Below are 15,890 nucleotides of genomic sequence, written 5' to 3'. Positions count from 1 at the left end.
AGCTTGGAACAGTATAAACTATCTCGTAATTTTATTGTATCATTTATTTGAAAAAGTTGTTTTCAAAATACATGTAAATAAAAAATAAATGCTTCCTAGTGCCATATAGAATATGCGTTTATGTAGTCATGTTACATATTGCAATCGTCATTGTTAACGAATTTTTTCCCACAAGGAAAACGAGATAATAGAAATTAATTTTGAGGCCACTATTTTACCAATACGCTATCAGGTCGACAGCAAAAGAGTGCATAGAAAATATACATACAGTTGTAGAAACATATATTATTTTGTAAAATAAATTTACAAAATTAATATGAGGTATCTCATTATTGTAAATTTACAAAATTAATGTGAGGTATCTCATTGTTATAAATTTATAAATTAGTAGGTTTAAAAAAGTCTTGTAATAGTGATGGGACGCTCTCTTATGCTGTCCTGTTAGTACATAAATAACGAATTTTGTTATATATACGAAAATAGATAAATGTTTATAAATTACTCATAATTAAAGTTATATATCCTAGCACATATACATATATTTGTAATTTCTACAGAATTTCTACTCTCATCGTTTGGTTTTCTTGCATTCTATCTAAATTGACAGTATTAAGTTGCGTCTTTACTTTCATATCCCCTTTTCTTTCTGTATTCATTTCATATTTCGCTTATTCACACGTTAAATTGCTCCATTTAAGGAATATATTCTGTTTACATGCAATCTGAGAGCATTATTCACGTATACAAATAAAAGTTAAAAGCAGATTCGTGATGACTAGAATATCTTTACATTTCATACATTCGTTCTTTTTATACTTATGTGCAATAGTCCATAATAAAAAACATAGATATCTTAAATTGTAATATATAACTTTGGTTCATAGCAATCCCTCGATGATTTCGTTAAAAAGAGGAGAGATGAGAAAGTAATTCGCATTCTACGATCTCCGTTAGATGCAAAAGTTGTAAGTAGTGTAATTTAAATTACATCATGTCCAAATTAAAGCTTATCATTAGGAAATACAGGCATTAGATATACTGTAATGTACCCATCCTGTTAGTAACATTATTGTTACTATTTCAATATACAAATTCTATAATTAAATTTATTCAATTTCACCTAAATTTGACCTAAAATTATAAATGATGTGCCTTATATAAAAGATGCGTGCAAAATCGAAATAAAAATGACAAATATTAGATACTACATTACTGTTGATAATCAATTTTGAAATATGAAAGAACAAACGCGTACAATAAGTACCTGGAAACTTGTAAGATAAGTGCACTACTTACAAAAAATGCAATTTATATATTATAATACATAAACTGTGTATTATAATACATAATTGTAGTATATTATTATGCTTAACTAATGCATTATTATACATATGCAAGAGTATACACATACATATAAAAAATTTAAACTATCTTAAATTGCAATAAATGAAGATAAGATGCTAGATTAATCATTTAAGACGTATACTTGTAATTTAGAAGATATTCTAGCAATTTATTTTCGTAATTTTTGAAATTAGATATATAAATATATATTTTACTGCTAAATAATTTTATATAATTACTATATGTATAAATAATTATATATGTAATTAGTTAGCAATTATACTTTATTTCATATGCATCACACAAACAAATCAAACAAAAAAACAGACATTAGCTGCAGCAATTAATAAAATGATTTCATGATAAGACCTATTGGCGCATAAAGATTTCAAGAATAAATTAAAAGATATAAACTTGACCAAAATTTCGAGTATGCTTCTATGCTACATTATGTACACATAAGCTGTAATATGCCTTTTGCTTTTTATAGCATTTTGAGACTAGAACAGCCGAAACGATCACTGATCGCTAAGCTTTTTTATGCAACTGTAAAATTTATTTTTGCAAACTAATTAATATTAATGATGGAAATTGTAATAGCAAAATCTATGCTTTTCATTGCTTCATTAAATTATTTATTTTCCTTTAAAAATAAGATGTAAAATTATTCTTTTAAATAATTATCCATTCTTAGTCACTCTGATATTAAATGTGTTTCTTTCGATTCAATTTCAAAATATTATGAATTATTTGGAATTTGTTTCAAATGTAAAGTTTAATTTCATGTTTGATATATTTAATGTACAAATGGAAAGTATATGGCACAAAGGTCCTATCTTTTCTATATCCTAAGTTTTTAAATATAAAAAAATAGTATGATCACAAGGATAATATCCATTTTATTGGTTTTATTAGTTATCATTGAGTTTTTAGAGAGCATTTATATCTGTATCGATTAAAACCCGATTTTTTTTTAGTAAAACATAAATGAAAAAAAAACCTATTTAAAAAAGTACAATCGCAATTAATCGATTAATAAGATAATGAATTAGAGACAATGATATGAGCTTAACTTTATAGCAATACTTATTTGTACAAGATATCTATCTTTCTAAATCATCGTATCAGTTTTCCATAATTTTTACATAAACAAATTTCATACAAATAAATGGAAGAGAGTGAGATATACTATAGTATTTAAGAAAATACATTGTGCTATATTTATATATTTCAATTTAGGTGGACTTTGCATTACCGTATTTGTTATCAGCATTTTGTTATTATCAACTGTTATACATTTCTTTTGATTATTATTTTTATAAAGAATATTCAGAGTATGAGAATTCAAATAATATTAATAAATCAAATTGCATCAATGCAAAAACTTGTATAATATTAAAACCCCGTTACAAGCACAAACAGAAAATTAATAAAATAAAAAATTATATTAAACTCCTGCAATACACATATAAAATCATACTAAGATATTTTTCGTTTTTAATTTATCAAAATGAAATAAATATTAATACACATACGCAATACATTTTAGGTAGCGCAGCGTGACTACTTTATAATTTCAAAGTGTTAGTCCGACCGTCTATCCATCTATCCCTTCGTCTGTCTGCAAAATTTCTAAAAAATAGCTTAACTTGTTCAAACTTCATTTTCGGCAATAGATACCTGATACAAAGAATTTTAGCTCCACCGAGGCAAAATATGAGTCCATAAAAGGGTCAAAGATCAAAGTCAATCAGATTTTTTAGTAATATAGGGCAAACATCAAACGATTTAATTTTTTCAAATCCTGGTTTTTCGCTGCACTACTTCGTTACATCCGTTACAACGGTTTATTACTCTTTTTAACACACAGACATGTTACAATTCTAAATAACAAATGTTTCGTGTGCATCGCTATCAAATTCAATTGTGTAATTATTACATAAGATTATCGATTTTTCTTTCTCTAATAATATTAGGAATACTATGAAATTTTCGTGTTAGTTTATGGCAGTATTCTGTATGCATACCATACATTTCTTATTGGAAGTATTAATAAAAATAAAAATGCCCGAAAATGGAAAGACAAATATGCTGCTTCTAAAGAATCATTACACATTCCAATTTTTCTAATTTTTTTTTTAAATATCTGTATTTGTTAGTAAAATATATATATTGTTTAAAACTGATTGATTAAAAGTGCTTGTAAAATTTGATTTTTTGTTGCTATGGCACTGCATATTTAAATGATTCTACAATGCTAGTTTTACATCTCGTAAAACTTTTCAGCATATGATTGTTATGACAGCTACCTCGATTCATATGTACTAAAATCAATGTTCCTATTGTAAATGTAAAAAAGTCAAAAATCTGGCAGCCCTAATAAGTAAAGCTTCGGTACTTAATGCTTTTAATCATCACAGCACATTTACACTGTATTCGATTTGCAGGACTGCAATATTAACAGAAATTCTCTTATAGAAAAAAAAAATGTTATGAGCGGTTTTCCACTAAACTATTGACTGTACGTTACTATGGTCACATATTCTTTTTATCATTATGCAAATATATGTAAATGCAAGTTTAAAGAAAGACATCTGCAAGCTTGTAACTTGTAAACTTCCTCCCCTGCAAATGCTGCTAAGTATTTATTCTATCCTTCTTTTTTCTTCTTACTTTCTCGTTGTCTAAACTTTCTGGTCATGAAGTAACATCACGACTCACATTGAGACCAGTAAGTTTTAAATTGTACTCTTTCCGTAATATGATAATATTTTATAGCTGCCAGAGAATAATTCGATAAAATGCATGTACTATTCATCTTCTCTTTAAAACATTCATATTTTTTCTTTGCATGATCAAATTCATTTTGATCTGTTGCTTTATTATACGTGTATACCTATGAATCCCTTCAATTCCTTCCGTCGTTTATAACATAATGCATCTTCTTTGTCGACGTTTTTGCGGTTCAGGTCTTAAAACGGCACGTACTGCCTCGTCAAATACCTGCTTCAGTCCACGCTGCGTGAGCGCAGAACACTCCATATATTTTACTGCACGAATCTATAACAAACATTACATTATTAATATTGAACTATTCTGAATTAAGTATATAAAAAGATAGAAAGATATAAAAAAAATTATATATACACACAGAGTAGGGAACAATTTGTTTCTACATACCTTATTTGCCAACTTCTGTCCTTGCTCACGCTTAATAGCACTAAGGCCCTGTTCAGCTAAGGCAGTAAGCGTTTCACGGTCATCTCGTAAGTCTATTTTAGTTCCAACGAGTATCATTGGTGCATCTGGGCAGTGGTGTTTTATTTCAGGGTACCATTTACTGGTAACATTTTCGAATGATGAAGGGCTCGTTACTGAGAAACAAATGAGAAATACATCTGTCTGAGGATAGGAGAGAGGACGCAATCTGTCATAGTCTTCTTGCCCTGCTGTGTCCCATAGCCCTAAACTAACTGGAATACCATCGACAACCATTGGTGCAGAATAGTTGTCAAACCTATTAAATATAACCCAGATAAAACATTAGAGATTTAACATATATTCAATGTTACATTTTTCAATTTGCTTTTAATTTGTTCATCATTATTTATTAGGTGTCTTACTCAACATTTCAATATCAGTTAAAAATAAAAAGAAATTTTATTCACTGCTTAAATTTTAACTGTAATGAGCCATGTAAACCAATAAAGATATTGCTGAATGAAATAAAGCTCAACAAAAATAAATTTGTCAGAATCTAAAGGACAGGAAATAACCAAAAGATGACTGGAAATGAATTACTTCCTGTACATAGCAGTTAGGTATCTTCTGCTCTGTTACTATTATTAGCCACTTCATTTGATTGGTCTATAAGAAAGAGAAACTAAGGCAAAAACCATACTATAAAGTGTCCCTTTAATAGATTATGTAGAAGCAGAAGATTTCTCAACAGAGAGAACAGACATACAATCTTAATAACAGAGATATACTTACACTGTAGGTACATACTCTCCAGGAAAACTGTCTGTCGTATACGATATCAACATACAGGTCTTTCCTACTGTTCCATCTCCTACCACTACACATTTTATTGGTCTACCTGAGCTCATGATTTATTATCTACAAAAAAATACGTAAACATCATTAGCATCATTACAGAATCTAATTATTGAACAATGTTCAATCTATCATATCATATTTAAATATTTCATTATATTGAGTCCTGAAATGTCACATATGTAACAATATGTTACACTGACATTATTAATAAAATGAGAAATATAAATAGCAATTTCAGTCAGCGATTTTCAAGACGTACACAACACCCATGATTCACAATTAAAAATACAATAAATACATATAATAAATATACAGAGAATCAATACACACGCAGAATACTTAATACGAAATTTCTGTCCTTAATTTACATAATCTATATTCAATAAGAGACGCAAGAGACAAGTGTGGTGGCAATCGCATAAATCCAACGAATAACAAAGCGTTAATTTTTCATTAGGAACCGCCTGCGATGTCTACGAGAATTCACGGTAGGTCTACTTTCACTTTGTCTCGCGTGATCGGAGCACGGATATCCCGGAAGCGGCTCCATATGAGATTTGAGCGCGCTCCTCCGTACCGAAGGGCTCGCCCTAGGAGTCCTAGGATCGCGCCGTTGCACGCGCGCAAGTAAACAAGGCTGGGCCGGCCAGACGAAAATCTGCACTCACCGTGTGGCACGAGGGAAGAGGGTGGGTTTCCGCTTATATCCGTCTAGAAATCGTCGTGCGACGATTGCGGGGGTGCGAGCTTGCGTGCGCGCGGCCGTGCGTTGCGTCTCAAAAAATCACAAAAGCGGGTGCCATGACAGTGTGTCGCGGTTTTTCAGGGGAGTTGGAGTGAAACGGAACCGGCTGACTGGCACACTGTTCGCACCAGCTCGCACAGTGACAGATGTTCGACGGTCGCCTTACACTCCCGTCTCCCGCCGCCCTTCCTACCCCACCTTTCCGCGAAGCTTATTGTTCGGGGAAGTGACAGACCGCAATACTATCCTTGCGAGCGGTGCACATCGCGTCTGCGGAGGTTAAAAACCCGTTCCGAAGAGAGTTCTCGCGAAAGTGCACGGCACGCGTGTACGCAGCGATCGACCAATCGGGCGTGCCAGCACGAGGGACGCATGGAAGAATCGACCAATGACCACGTTCGAGTAAGGGACGAACGATTCCGTGATATTGCCTTGGGCTGCGTTTGTCGAGTTTTCATTCAGTCATTCACTTTTATCTGAATTACGCGAGATTCTTCATGAATGCTATTGGTTTGTTCCTTGCGGTTGAGTTTTTTTTCCCCCCCTCGCCTGTCTCTTCTTATTGCTGCGACAATTCTGGTTCCTTTCGGTTTTGCAGAATCAAGACTATTGATATTTTTGTGAATGATTTTAAAGAGGGATTTTAAGAGAGCCTGGATTAAATATCTATTTCTCCATAGTAAATATTTATTATTCTATTTTCTGTAGGTTTTCTGTGATTTTGGATATATTTGTGTAAGAAATATAATTGTGCAATTACATGATCAGACCTAAGAAACCTCAAGTGAAGAATGATATTCCTGTGGATAGAAAAATAGAAATCGAGAAAAACAAAACTCAAGATATAGAGCGCCTTGGAGAATAAAAGTTTAAATAACGAATAAATTGCAAGAGCGCCAAGTTTCAGACAAAAACACTGATTCATGAACGAATCACAGATATTCTGATAATAATAAGAGTACATTTTTTTCTCTAAAACATAATTGCTGCAACAAATTGAAGGAATCATGAATGTGATGGATATTGTTTATCTTATTTCTTCACGAAATAACACTTTTATCTGGAATGCCGATATTAAATAGCATTATTATATCAATATAAATAAATATATATACAATGAGGCTCAAAAGAATCTATCAGTGAAAAATGTAAAAAAGCCCATTAGAGTCTATATCAGCTATTCGGATGCAAAAATTCTTTATTTTTCGTATGAATAACAAAACAAATAAAATATATATGTTTCAATCCTTCAGTTCGAATCCTTATCAATATAAAATATAAATCAAAATTACATAAATAACGCAAATTCCAAGTTGATGATTCCCAACAAATTAGTTCGTTCTTCTTTATTCAAATGTCAAATTAGCTATGTAATGAATAGCCCAATGATTAACAAAATTATTACATTATACAATAATAATATAAAACTTACATAAAGTAAAACCAAAGTCATATGCATTGCGTCTCTACGTAGAATCACATTTTTTACTGATGTATCAATATACATAATTATCTATTATTATTTATTTAATGTAATATCTGTTTTTATTATAGATTGGTTGAAGCTTCGACGGGATCACAGAATAATCGGCGAATTAGTGGGCTCTTTTCCAAAATTAACTAGACAAGAAATATTTTTAGGTCTCCCATTGCTTTTATTGCCAGAAGAAGTTACTCTATTGCTTGAAAAGAAAATCGCTTGCCTCGTAGAATGCACGAGTCTAAAGACACAACCAGATGAATCATTAAATCAAAGATTTCAGGAGTACAGAGATAAACTGTTTCTGGAGCAAGGAAATTGTCTAAAAAACAACAGAAAGAAACAGGTAGTTATTTGTATAGATATTTACATTTAAAGGACTATAAGGATTTTTTAATAGAATAGTATATGATAAATGTTTCTTTTAGATTACTTCTGTGATGGACAAGATTATAGAAGGAAAAAAACGCAAGATGTTAGGCTTGCATACAAGCAAAAAGAATATGAGAAAACCATTGGATAAGAAAATGCAAGAAGCCTTGAATAATATTGAAATCGATACTGAAAGTTTGCTTGAAGAAGAATTGGCTAAGTTGCCCAAACTGAAAAAAAGTGATGCACTCGTTCAAATACATACAGGTACAAAAAATTTGATCATACATTTAGTAATTTAATCATACATTTGTTCATGACCTGATCATTCACTTGTATGTTAGCATATCCATGGTCTAATAAAGATGATATAAAAATAGTGGAATGGAAATATCCGCTTACATCTGATCAGCAACTTAAGTATAAGGTATATAAAGATCTTTGGGAGAGGCAATATTACATCACCAGTGGAGAAAAATTCGGTGGCGACTTTCTGGTATATCCAGGTACAATTTGTTCCACTATAATTCTAAAGACTGAGATATAATATTGAAAAGCACAGACAATAGGAACAAAGAATAACAGAGTTCAATCTATCCAAAAACATGTATTCTGTTATTTTTAACTGTGCTTGTCTTAGGGTTAACATGCAAACTGCAACTACATTATAAATCTTTTTGTTCACAGGTGATCCAATAATGTTTCATTCACAATATATCATACAATGTAAACGTGCAGACGAAGAGATACCTATTACGGATGTTATTGCTCAGTGCAGACTCAGTTGTCATGTTAGAAAAACATTGGTGTTTGCTACGTATCACGAAGAGGAAGATATAGTGAAATATCAATCTTTTCAGTGGACAGAATGTATTGCATTAGAAGACAGCTGATATAATATTTTATTTAAAAATATTTATATTTTATTATTATTATGGATATTTTCATTGTTTTTTTTTCGAGATGTGATTTTTGTAGATGTCTACATATAATGCATGTTTCATAAAATTGTGAAACGTGCACTACTTACAGATTAAAGAAAAATTAATTCTAATTATATTTCAACTTGGAAACTTCTATTATAAACTGTTAGTAAAGATTAGAATAATCAATTTTATATGATATTCTATCCACATTTATAGTCAACAGCATTACAATATATTTATTAAATATTAAGATTTTAAGACATTCAAAGAACTGTTTTTACATATTTCCTATATATATATATATACATTTAGATTCTGTCTATTAATTTGAATCTATTATGCTGGGAATCAGGAATAATATTAAAGTGTTTCTTATATATAACTTGATTTTTACGATCAGCATAGTTGAGTTTAACCCAAGGGTGATTCCAGTTAAGATCAACTTTCTCACAAGTTACTACCACTTTGCCTGGTTCTATAGCAAATAAAGATCCGTCTCTTGACAAACCAACCTATGTAATAAAAAAATATATAAAATGATACAAAGAAAATTTGTAATGTTAAAAGCATGGTAATTAACGCTTACATTAAGACCTGGATGGAATCTGAGTTTTCGCTGTGTAACCAATAATCTGCCCGAGTATGTGTAACCCCCATCCTGTATTTTCCATCCTCGGTGTTTTGGTCTAGGATGGCCACTCTTGTTGCTGGTGCTAGTACTAGCTTTCTTTGAAGCATGTCTGACACATACTTTCACTAAATAAAAGAAATAATTTTCATTAATCTTAATATGTAGACAAGCAAAATTTTAATAATACAGTTTGTGACAAATTTGATAGATACAAATAAGCATCAATTATGTCCATTCTAAGCTCATTATGAGTTTTTCAATGCAATCTCAACAAAATGCAAGTTGTCTGCAAAAATCAAGCCGAGAATCAGTCATTTTATAAACTGTTCAGATAATATATTTTATTTAAAAAGTAAGAGATGCTTGATTTCTACATTCAAGCAATTATAAGGTGCTAGATATTTGAGCCTTATGTCCACAATACTGGAAATTGCTCTGAGATAATCAGACAGAAAACAAATTAACAAATAATCAGGGTTAAGTAGTGCTAAGTTAAAAAGATAAAAGTTAAGTTAAAAAAAGTTAATTAATTTTAACTTAACTTAGTTACATTTTACACTCTTCACTTTTTAACTTAATTTAGTTACATTTTATCAATAACTATTAACTTTTAATTTGATTTTTTTGAAGTCAATCCTTAGATACAATGCAAGAGGCTAACAAGTATATAATTTAGTAATTTTATATTGTATAATCGTTACTTGTGAACAAAAATAATCAGATTCTTTAATAAATAAGCTATAAGAAAGAAAAAATATGAAAAATTATGTAAAATAGTCAAACTTTTTTTTGTTCGTTTAAACCAAATTTAACTTTTAACTTTTTAATTACTTTTTTTATTAACTTAACTTTTAATTCAATTAATTTTATTATAGATTAACTTATATTTTAATTAAGTTAAGTTTTCAAGACTGTTAACTTTAACTTAACTTAGTTAAAAAAAAAAATTAATTTACCCAACCCTGCATATGATACTTGAACAAACATGTTACCATAAATAATTATATGTTGAAATCACATATAGTAATTATAATACAGTCACATGAGCAATGTGATTAATCAATTCTTTCTCAGTCTGAGACGTCACAGACAGATTCCTAGCATCATAGATACAAGATTTTAAATAACAAAGAGAAACATCAACTTTCTTGGCATTCAGTATATAAAGATAAAATCAATGAATAATAAAGATAAAATGACATTTGTATCAACTTCTATCACCAAATAGAAAATATCCTTGTTCTGTTAACAAATTTTTTCCATATTTATAATTATTTTTCTGCTGATGTATTCTGCCAACAAAATTTACAATAGACACATTGCAAAATTTGTTTTCGACATATTTGATTAGCCGAGTACATATTCAATTTTGCCATAAGATTACATTAATAAAGTAATATTGACATACAGACCCAAGTTATTACAAAATACTAGAGTTTGTCGGGCGTTTTGTAATCCAAGAGAAACCAATTGTGATAGGTGTGCCATCTAAAAAAGATCTTGCGTTTACTTTTGATTCTTGAAAATAGTCTTAAAAATATTATATATTATCACATTACGTTTATATTAGAATGATGAACTAACCTCAAAATTTTGCCGAATCGGAAAATCTACTGGACAAAAATCCTAAATTCAGAAATACCAATTATTGAAAAGTAAACTTTCTATCATCACATGTTACGGCACGTCACACATCAATGAACACCAGTGCATGGCGCAACCAATTAGCTCTTTTCTCCATTTCACTCCATTTGCGGACACTCTATTTGCCGCAGGTGGATCTTTCTCCAACTGTTTCCTCATTTCCATGAAATATTCCTAGAGGATGATTCGACCTGATTCGATTATCATTAGTTGTCAGTGTCACTATGTTGTCATTGTACGGATATTTGAGATCTTCTTGAGATCCAGAGTTCCAATAATTGGTTGATATTAAGCACAATTATCGAAAATGACGACAAACGTGGAAGATTTGCAGAAGCTGGAGGAAGAGGCGGTTGCCAGGGGCACGAAGTACGTTGCGAACCTCCTGCAGCGGCCAGGCCAGCTGGAGAAGATTGACATGTACAAACGGCGAATCGCCAGGAAGAAGGCCTCCGTCGAGACCATGCTGAAAACCGCGATGCAAAGTCAATTGGACGGAGTCAGGGTCGGCTTCGAGCAGCTGCAGAGCTCCTTGGAAGCTATCGCCACTACCAAGGATGACCTGGACCATATTAACCAATTATTCAGCTCAGTTCTGAAACTCAGCTCCAGGCTACAGGCAGTGCAGGAGGAGAACATGCGTTATTCTCAATACGTCATTGCGAAGGAAAATCTGAAGCATATATTCACTGTCCCCGAGAGCGTGGAGAAGACAAAACAATGGATAAACGAAGGTAAGCTGTTGCATGCGCATCAGAGTTTGATGGATCTCGAAACTTCCAGGGACGAATTGTTGTATGAGCTTCACAAATTGCCGAATCAATCACCAGCCGACACGGTTATGCTAAAGGCTTATTTCGAGGATGTGGAAATGCTTTCACAGCTTATGGAGAAGCAAATAAGACTGGTGCTAGGTCGTACTTTGAACACCGTCAGGAAGGAATCTACTGTCATAGTGACACCTTTGAGAATTATAGAGAGGGAGGAAAAAGCAGATCAATTTGCTATTCAAAGGCACAAGCAGAGTGGATTTATGGCACCAGGTAGACCCAAGAAATGGAAGGAGATGGCAATGAAGGTGTTGGAAAAGTTGGTTGCCAACAGAATCGAGGGAACTCAGGTGGAGGAAAGGGCTGACAACAAAATGTGGCTTGTGAGGTATCTGGAACTTACGAGACTTCTGATTCTTGAGGATTTGAGTGTGGTTAAAACTCTATGTGAACCTTGCTTTCCACCCTCATATAATATAGTAAGGACTTTTGTTAAAATGTATCATACGAGTCTGTCCCAGCACTTAAAGGACATAATTGCCAGTGGACTGGAAGGAAACGAATATGTTTCTCTATTAGCATGGATTATGAATACTTATACAGGGTCAGAGTTGATGCAACATCCTGAATTAAACATTGATACGTCTGATATAGGTCCACTGCTTAGTCCTGAGATGATAAACGATCTTCAGGAAAAGTATTTGCGAAATATGTGTCAGAATTATGAGGATTGGATGAGAAAAACGCTGGAAACAGAGAAGCTTGATTGGAGGAGTGGTATCCTGCCTGACAGCAGCACCCAGGAACTATATTACCATACCGCTGCTCCAGTTATCATATTCCAAATGATCGATCAAAATCTTCAAGTTGCAAAAACCATTAGCTCTGACTTGACGGCGCAAGCCTTGATTCTGTGTATTGAGCAGGTGATCAAATATGGATCTATGTATAGACAAGCAATACTAGAATTTAAAACGAAGCATTTTGAAGACAGAAGCCAAGTACCTTACTTCACTCATCATATGATCACGATAGTTAATAATTGCATACAGTTTACCGAGTTGGCGCAGCAGATGAAGCAGCTTTACTGGGTGCCCAATACTACCGGTGACATTACAGTAAAAGTCGAGAGTCTCTTGACGAATTATCAATACTTAAGAAACGAAGCCGCAGCTATTCTACTGCAAGAATCTTTCCTGGATCTGGAGTTGCACTTCCAGGATTTAATCACGCCTAAGTGGCTATCGTCGCCCATCCCAGTGGAGACCATCTGCGTCACTTTGGAGGATTACTTTCAGGATTACAATCATCTGAGCCCCAAGAACTTCGAGTATGTCATCACTGAGGCGCAGAATCTCATCGCGAAACGTTATATATCCGCGATGTTACAAAGGAAGATCTCCCTAAAGACCTACGACGAGTGTCTAACATGCACATCAAAGATAATGACAGAGGCGGACAAACTGAAAAACTTCTTCGATAGAATTGCGCCAAAGGTCGGAAACTTCAATTCGCCATTTGAGATAATAAAACGTCTCGCTGAAGTGCTGAGGTGCGAGGACGCAGAGATACTCTCTCTCGATTTACACTCATTGGTCGAGAAGTATCCTGACATGACGGAGGATCATCTCATCAGATTGCTTGGCCTGAGGGGCGACATATCGCGAGCGGAAGCTCGAGGAAAGGTCTCGTACATCATGGAGGCTCAACGAAATCGGAAGCCCGTACAATCTATAACAAATAGCATATTCAAGCAGATAGTTATACAGGACAGCTTCCTTGGCTGGAAGCCTTGAGATTGGAAGAATCTGTATGAGGCAAAAATATGGAACACAAACGGTTCTTCTATGTAGGGCCACGCCGTTCTTGTAAATCAAATGTCTTCTTTTATTCAATAGCGAATGATGTAATATAATGCTGTAATATAAGTATTTTAATTTATCGAGTGAATAATTAATCACACTATGTGCAAATGTAAACTTTCCTCTGTAAAAGCTATATTTGTGCATAATACAATTGATCAATAGATAAATTAAAAAACCAATATTTGTACAAATTTGTTGACATTTAATTATATATAGTTAATTATGCGATTTATACATATAAAAATTCAACACTTTATTTATATAAAATATTTATGTAAGAGTATAACCTGATCGAAATTAAATTGTATAATATTCATTGGTCATTATATATATGAATATAATATGTACAATATACATGAAATATGAAAAGTTTTTAAATTTAAAAATGTATTACTCTAGTATATTAGCCACAATTTGCCAGCAATTTTCTTTTCTGCTAACCTAAAACCATTACATTCAACGATTCATTCCTATAAAATTATTCTGAGATCGCATGCAAAGATATAAATCTATCAAAAGTAATTTCGTGATATTGTTTAATTATTTTAATAATTTATAGTTTTCTTATTTAGCACTGTATAAAAGTATGTAATAAATTATTGAATTTCAAGGAATTTCGTAGAAATATGAAAATAAATAGAAATTGTATTCAATATCACATGAACAAATTTTTGTGATTTATGACTAATGGCTTATTGTAGAATAGTCATAACGTATAAAACATAAAGCATAAGAACTTCAACCAATCAGAGTCCTTTATTTCATGGGAAGGAAGGAAATAAAGGACTTCGATTGGTTTATTTTCTTATGCATTATGTGTTATGCGTTATGTAAGAGTCTGTGCTCTCCGTCTTACACGCATTCTACAATAAGCCATTAGTTATAAATCAGAAGTTAGAAGCTGGAAATTGACCAATGACAGTCGTCAATTTCCAACTTTTAACTTCTGATTTATGACTAATTATGGTTTATTATAGAATGTTACGTTTGGGAGAACTATTGGAAGTTTCCTTCGCGTTAATTGGATTATACTTTTAGATCTAGAGGAATAATCCTATCTCATCGAAGAGAACTTTTGATAGTTGCAAAACAATAATTCAAACAGTTGTTTACATTTAGGACTTTAGGTAAGTAATAAGTTCGAAAGAAATAAGCTGCGATGATATAATGAATCATTGTATTAAGACCTGTCTTTGTACATATGGATAATTAAAATGTCAATTTTACAGGAAAATATGATCATAACCTTTTCTCAGTAAAAAAATTCTTGTATCTCATTTTCAAAAATTTTTCAAATTTTAAATTATGAAGATTTCTAAAAAATACTTTAAACTTTTCCAGATTTCATAAGTGTTCTTCGGAAATTATATAGAATAAGAAATCGTAGAATATTTCAGAATTCACACAATATATAAAGAATTCCAGACAAAAAATTAGATTTTTTTCAGCACTTGAAAAAAATATCAATTTGTATAAATATTTTGGAAAAATCTATAAATTTTTAAATTATACAGAAATTCTAAAAAATTTTGAAGTGTATATAAAAATTCCTAAATATATGGAGAATTCTAAAATTGTCATCAATTAAGTTGTGAACACTTTTAGAAAAAAAACGAATTATCAATTTTTTTTCAGTAACAAAGACACTGTGTTAACTAAGGCAACAGAATATACATTACTGTGTTTGCTTAAATATTTGCAACAAGTATGAAGCTGGCAACATTCTTAGTGTTGCTTATATGTACGGGAGCAAGAAACGCTGACATAGATCCATTGAAAACAATTATTTGGGGCCCAGGACTGAAACCAGTAGAAGTTACCATGCGTGCAAGATATTTCTTTTTGCAACTGGTCGATTCGCATGGAAGAAAGTTAGTAGTATTGTCAAGCAATTTTATAAATCGATAATGAAATAAGAATATTCAAGATTTATGAAAATGATGGACAGTATTTATTGAAAAAAAAGGAGAGAAAGGAGGAATTACTTTTATATAATATTCTGAGATTTATACTATATATATATATATATATATATATAGTATAAATCTCTCTCT

General features: G+C 31.8%; 5 protein-coding genes across 12 annotated transcripts in view; 3 read left to right on the top strand and 2 right to left on the bottom strand.

Annotated features, from left to right (window-relative positions):
• Positions 1-2,844: 2,844 nt before the first annotated feature.
• Positions 2,845-6,149, bottom strand: LOC108750175 (ras-related C3 botulinum toxin substrate 1). 3 transcript variants are annotated; one of them, XM_018489465.1, is made up of 5 exons: positions 6,072-6,149; positions 5,338-5,463; positions 4,525-4,861; positions 4,241-4,404; positions 2,845-4,122 (listed from the first exon to the last, which is right to left on the bottom strand). In XM_018489465.1, the coding sequence occupies exons 2-4, from the start codon at positions 5,451-5,453 to the stop codon at positions 4,270-4,272; spliced, it is 588 nt and encodes a 195-aa protein (XP_018344967.1). In that variant the 5' UTR covers positions 5,454-5,463; positions 6,072-6,149; the 3' UTR covers positions 2,845-4,122; positions 4,241-4,269. The 3 variants fall into 3 exon arrangements, with proteins under 3 accessions (XP_018344967.1, XP_018344965.1, XP_018344966.1); XM_018489463.1 differs by having other exon boundaries at positions 2,845-4,404; XM_018489464.1 differs by lacking the exon at positions 6,072-6,149 and adding an exon at positions 5,734-5,798 and having other exon boundaries at positions 2,845-4,404.
• On the top strand, positions 5,817-9,185 carry LOC108750174 (tRNA-splicing endonuclease subunit Sen34). Of its 5 annotated transcripts, none has more exons than XM_018489459.1 (6): positions 5,817-6,092; positions 6,857-7,221; positions 7,702-7,974; positions 8,057-8,267; positions 8,345-8,506; positions 8,688-9,185. In XM_018489459.1, exons 2-6 carry the CDS (start codon positions 7,156-7,158, stop codon positions 8,891-8,893), a joined length of 918 nt encoding a protein of 305 aa, XP_018344961.1. In that variant the 5' UTR covers positions 5,817-6,092; positions 6,857-7,155; the 3' UTR covers positions 8,894-9,185. The 5 variants fall into 5 exon arrangements, with proteins under 5 accessions (XP_018344961.1, XP_018344960.1, XP_018344959.1 ...); XM_018489458.1 differs by lacking the exon at positions 5,817-6,092 and adding an exon at positions 6,474-6,550; XM_018489457.1 differs by lacking the exon at positions 5,817-6,092 and adding an exon at positions 6,586-6,658 and having other exon boundaries at positions 6,889-7,221.
• Positions 9,186-9,208: 23 nt separating this feature from the next.
• On the bottom strand, positions 9,209-11,280 carry LOC108750176 (50S ribosomal protein L27). Of its 2 annotated transcripts, none has more exons than XM_018489466.1 (4): positions 11,142-11,280; positions 10,970-11,045; positions 9,513-9,682; positions 9,209-9,438 (listed from the first exon to the last, which is right to left on the bottom strand). In XM_018489466.1, the coding sequence occupies exons 2-4, from the start codon at positions 11,043-11,045 to the stop codon at positions 9,235-9,237; spliced, it is 450 nt and encodes a 149-aa protein (XP_018344968.1). In that variant the 5' UTR covers positions 11,142-11,280; the 3' UTR covers positions 9,209-9,234. The 2 variants fall into 2 exon arrangements, with proteins under 2 accessions (XP_018344968.1, XP_018344969.1); XM_018489467.1 differs by lacking the exon at positions 11,142-11,280 and adding an exon at positions 11,117-11,136.
• Positions 11,281-11,394: 114 nt separating this feature from the next.
• Positions 11,395-13,923, top strand: LOC108750166 (exocyst complex component 3). The gene has a single exon (XM_018489445.1). The coding sequence runs from the start codon at positions 11,509-11,511 to the stop codon at positions 13,765-13,767; it is 2,259 nt and encodes a 752-aa protein (XP_018344947.1). The 5' UTR covers positions 11,395-11,508; the 3' UTR covers positions 13,768-13,923.
• A 768-nt stretch (positions 13,924-14,691) lies between these two features.
• LOC108750180 (KDEL motif-containing protein 1-like) overlaps positions 14,692-15,890 on the top strand; it is a 3,994-nt gene continuing 2,795 nt past the window's right edge. The window contains exons 1-2 of the mRNA XM_018489472.1: positions 14,692-14,963; positions 15,472-15,707. Of these exons, the coding sequence (XP_018344974.1) occupies positions 15,544-15,707 (164 nt within the window). The 5' untranslated portion in view covers positions 14,692-14,963; positions 15,472-15,543. The remainder of the gene's footprint in view (positions 14,964-15,471; positions 15,708-15,890) is intronic.

Source organism: Trachymyrmex septentrionalis, unplaced genomic scaffold (genome assembly GCF_001594115.1).
Source record: "Trachymyrmex septentrionalis isolate Tsep2-gDNA-1 unplaced genomic scaffold, Tsep1.0 scaffold330, whole genome shotgun sequence".
NCBI classification, from domain to species: Eukaryota; Metazoa; Arthropoda; class Insecta; order Hymenoptera; family Formicidae; genus Trachymyrmex; species Trachymyrmex septentrionalis.
This window is presented reverse-complemented; position numbering and strand designations above follow the sequence as displayed.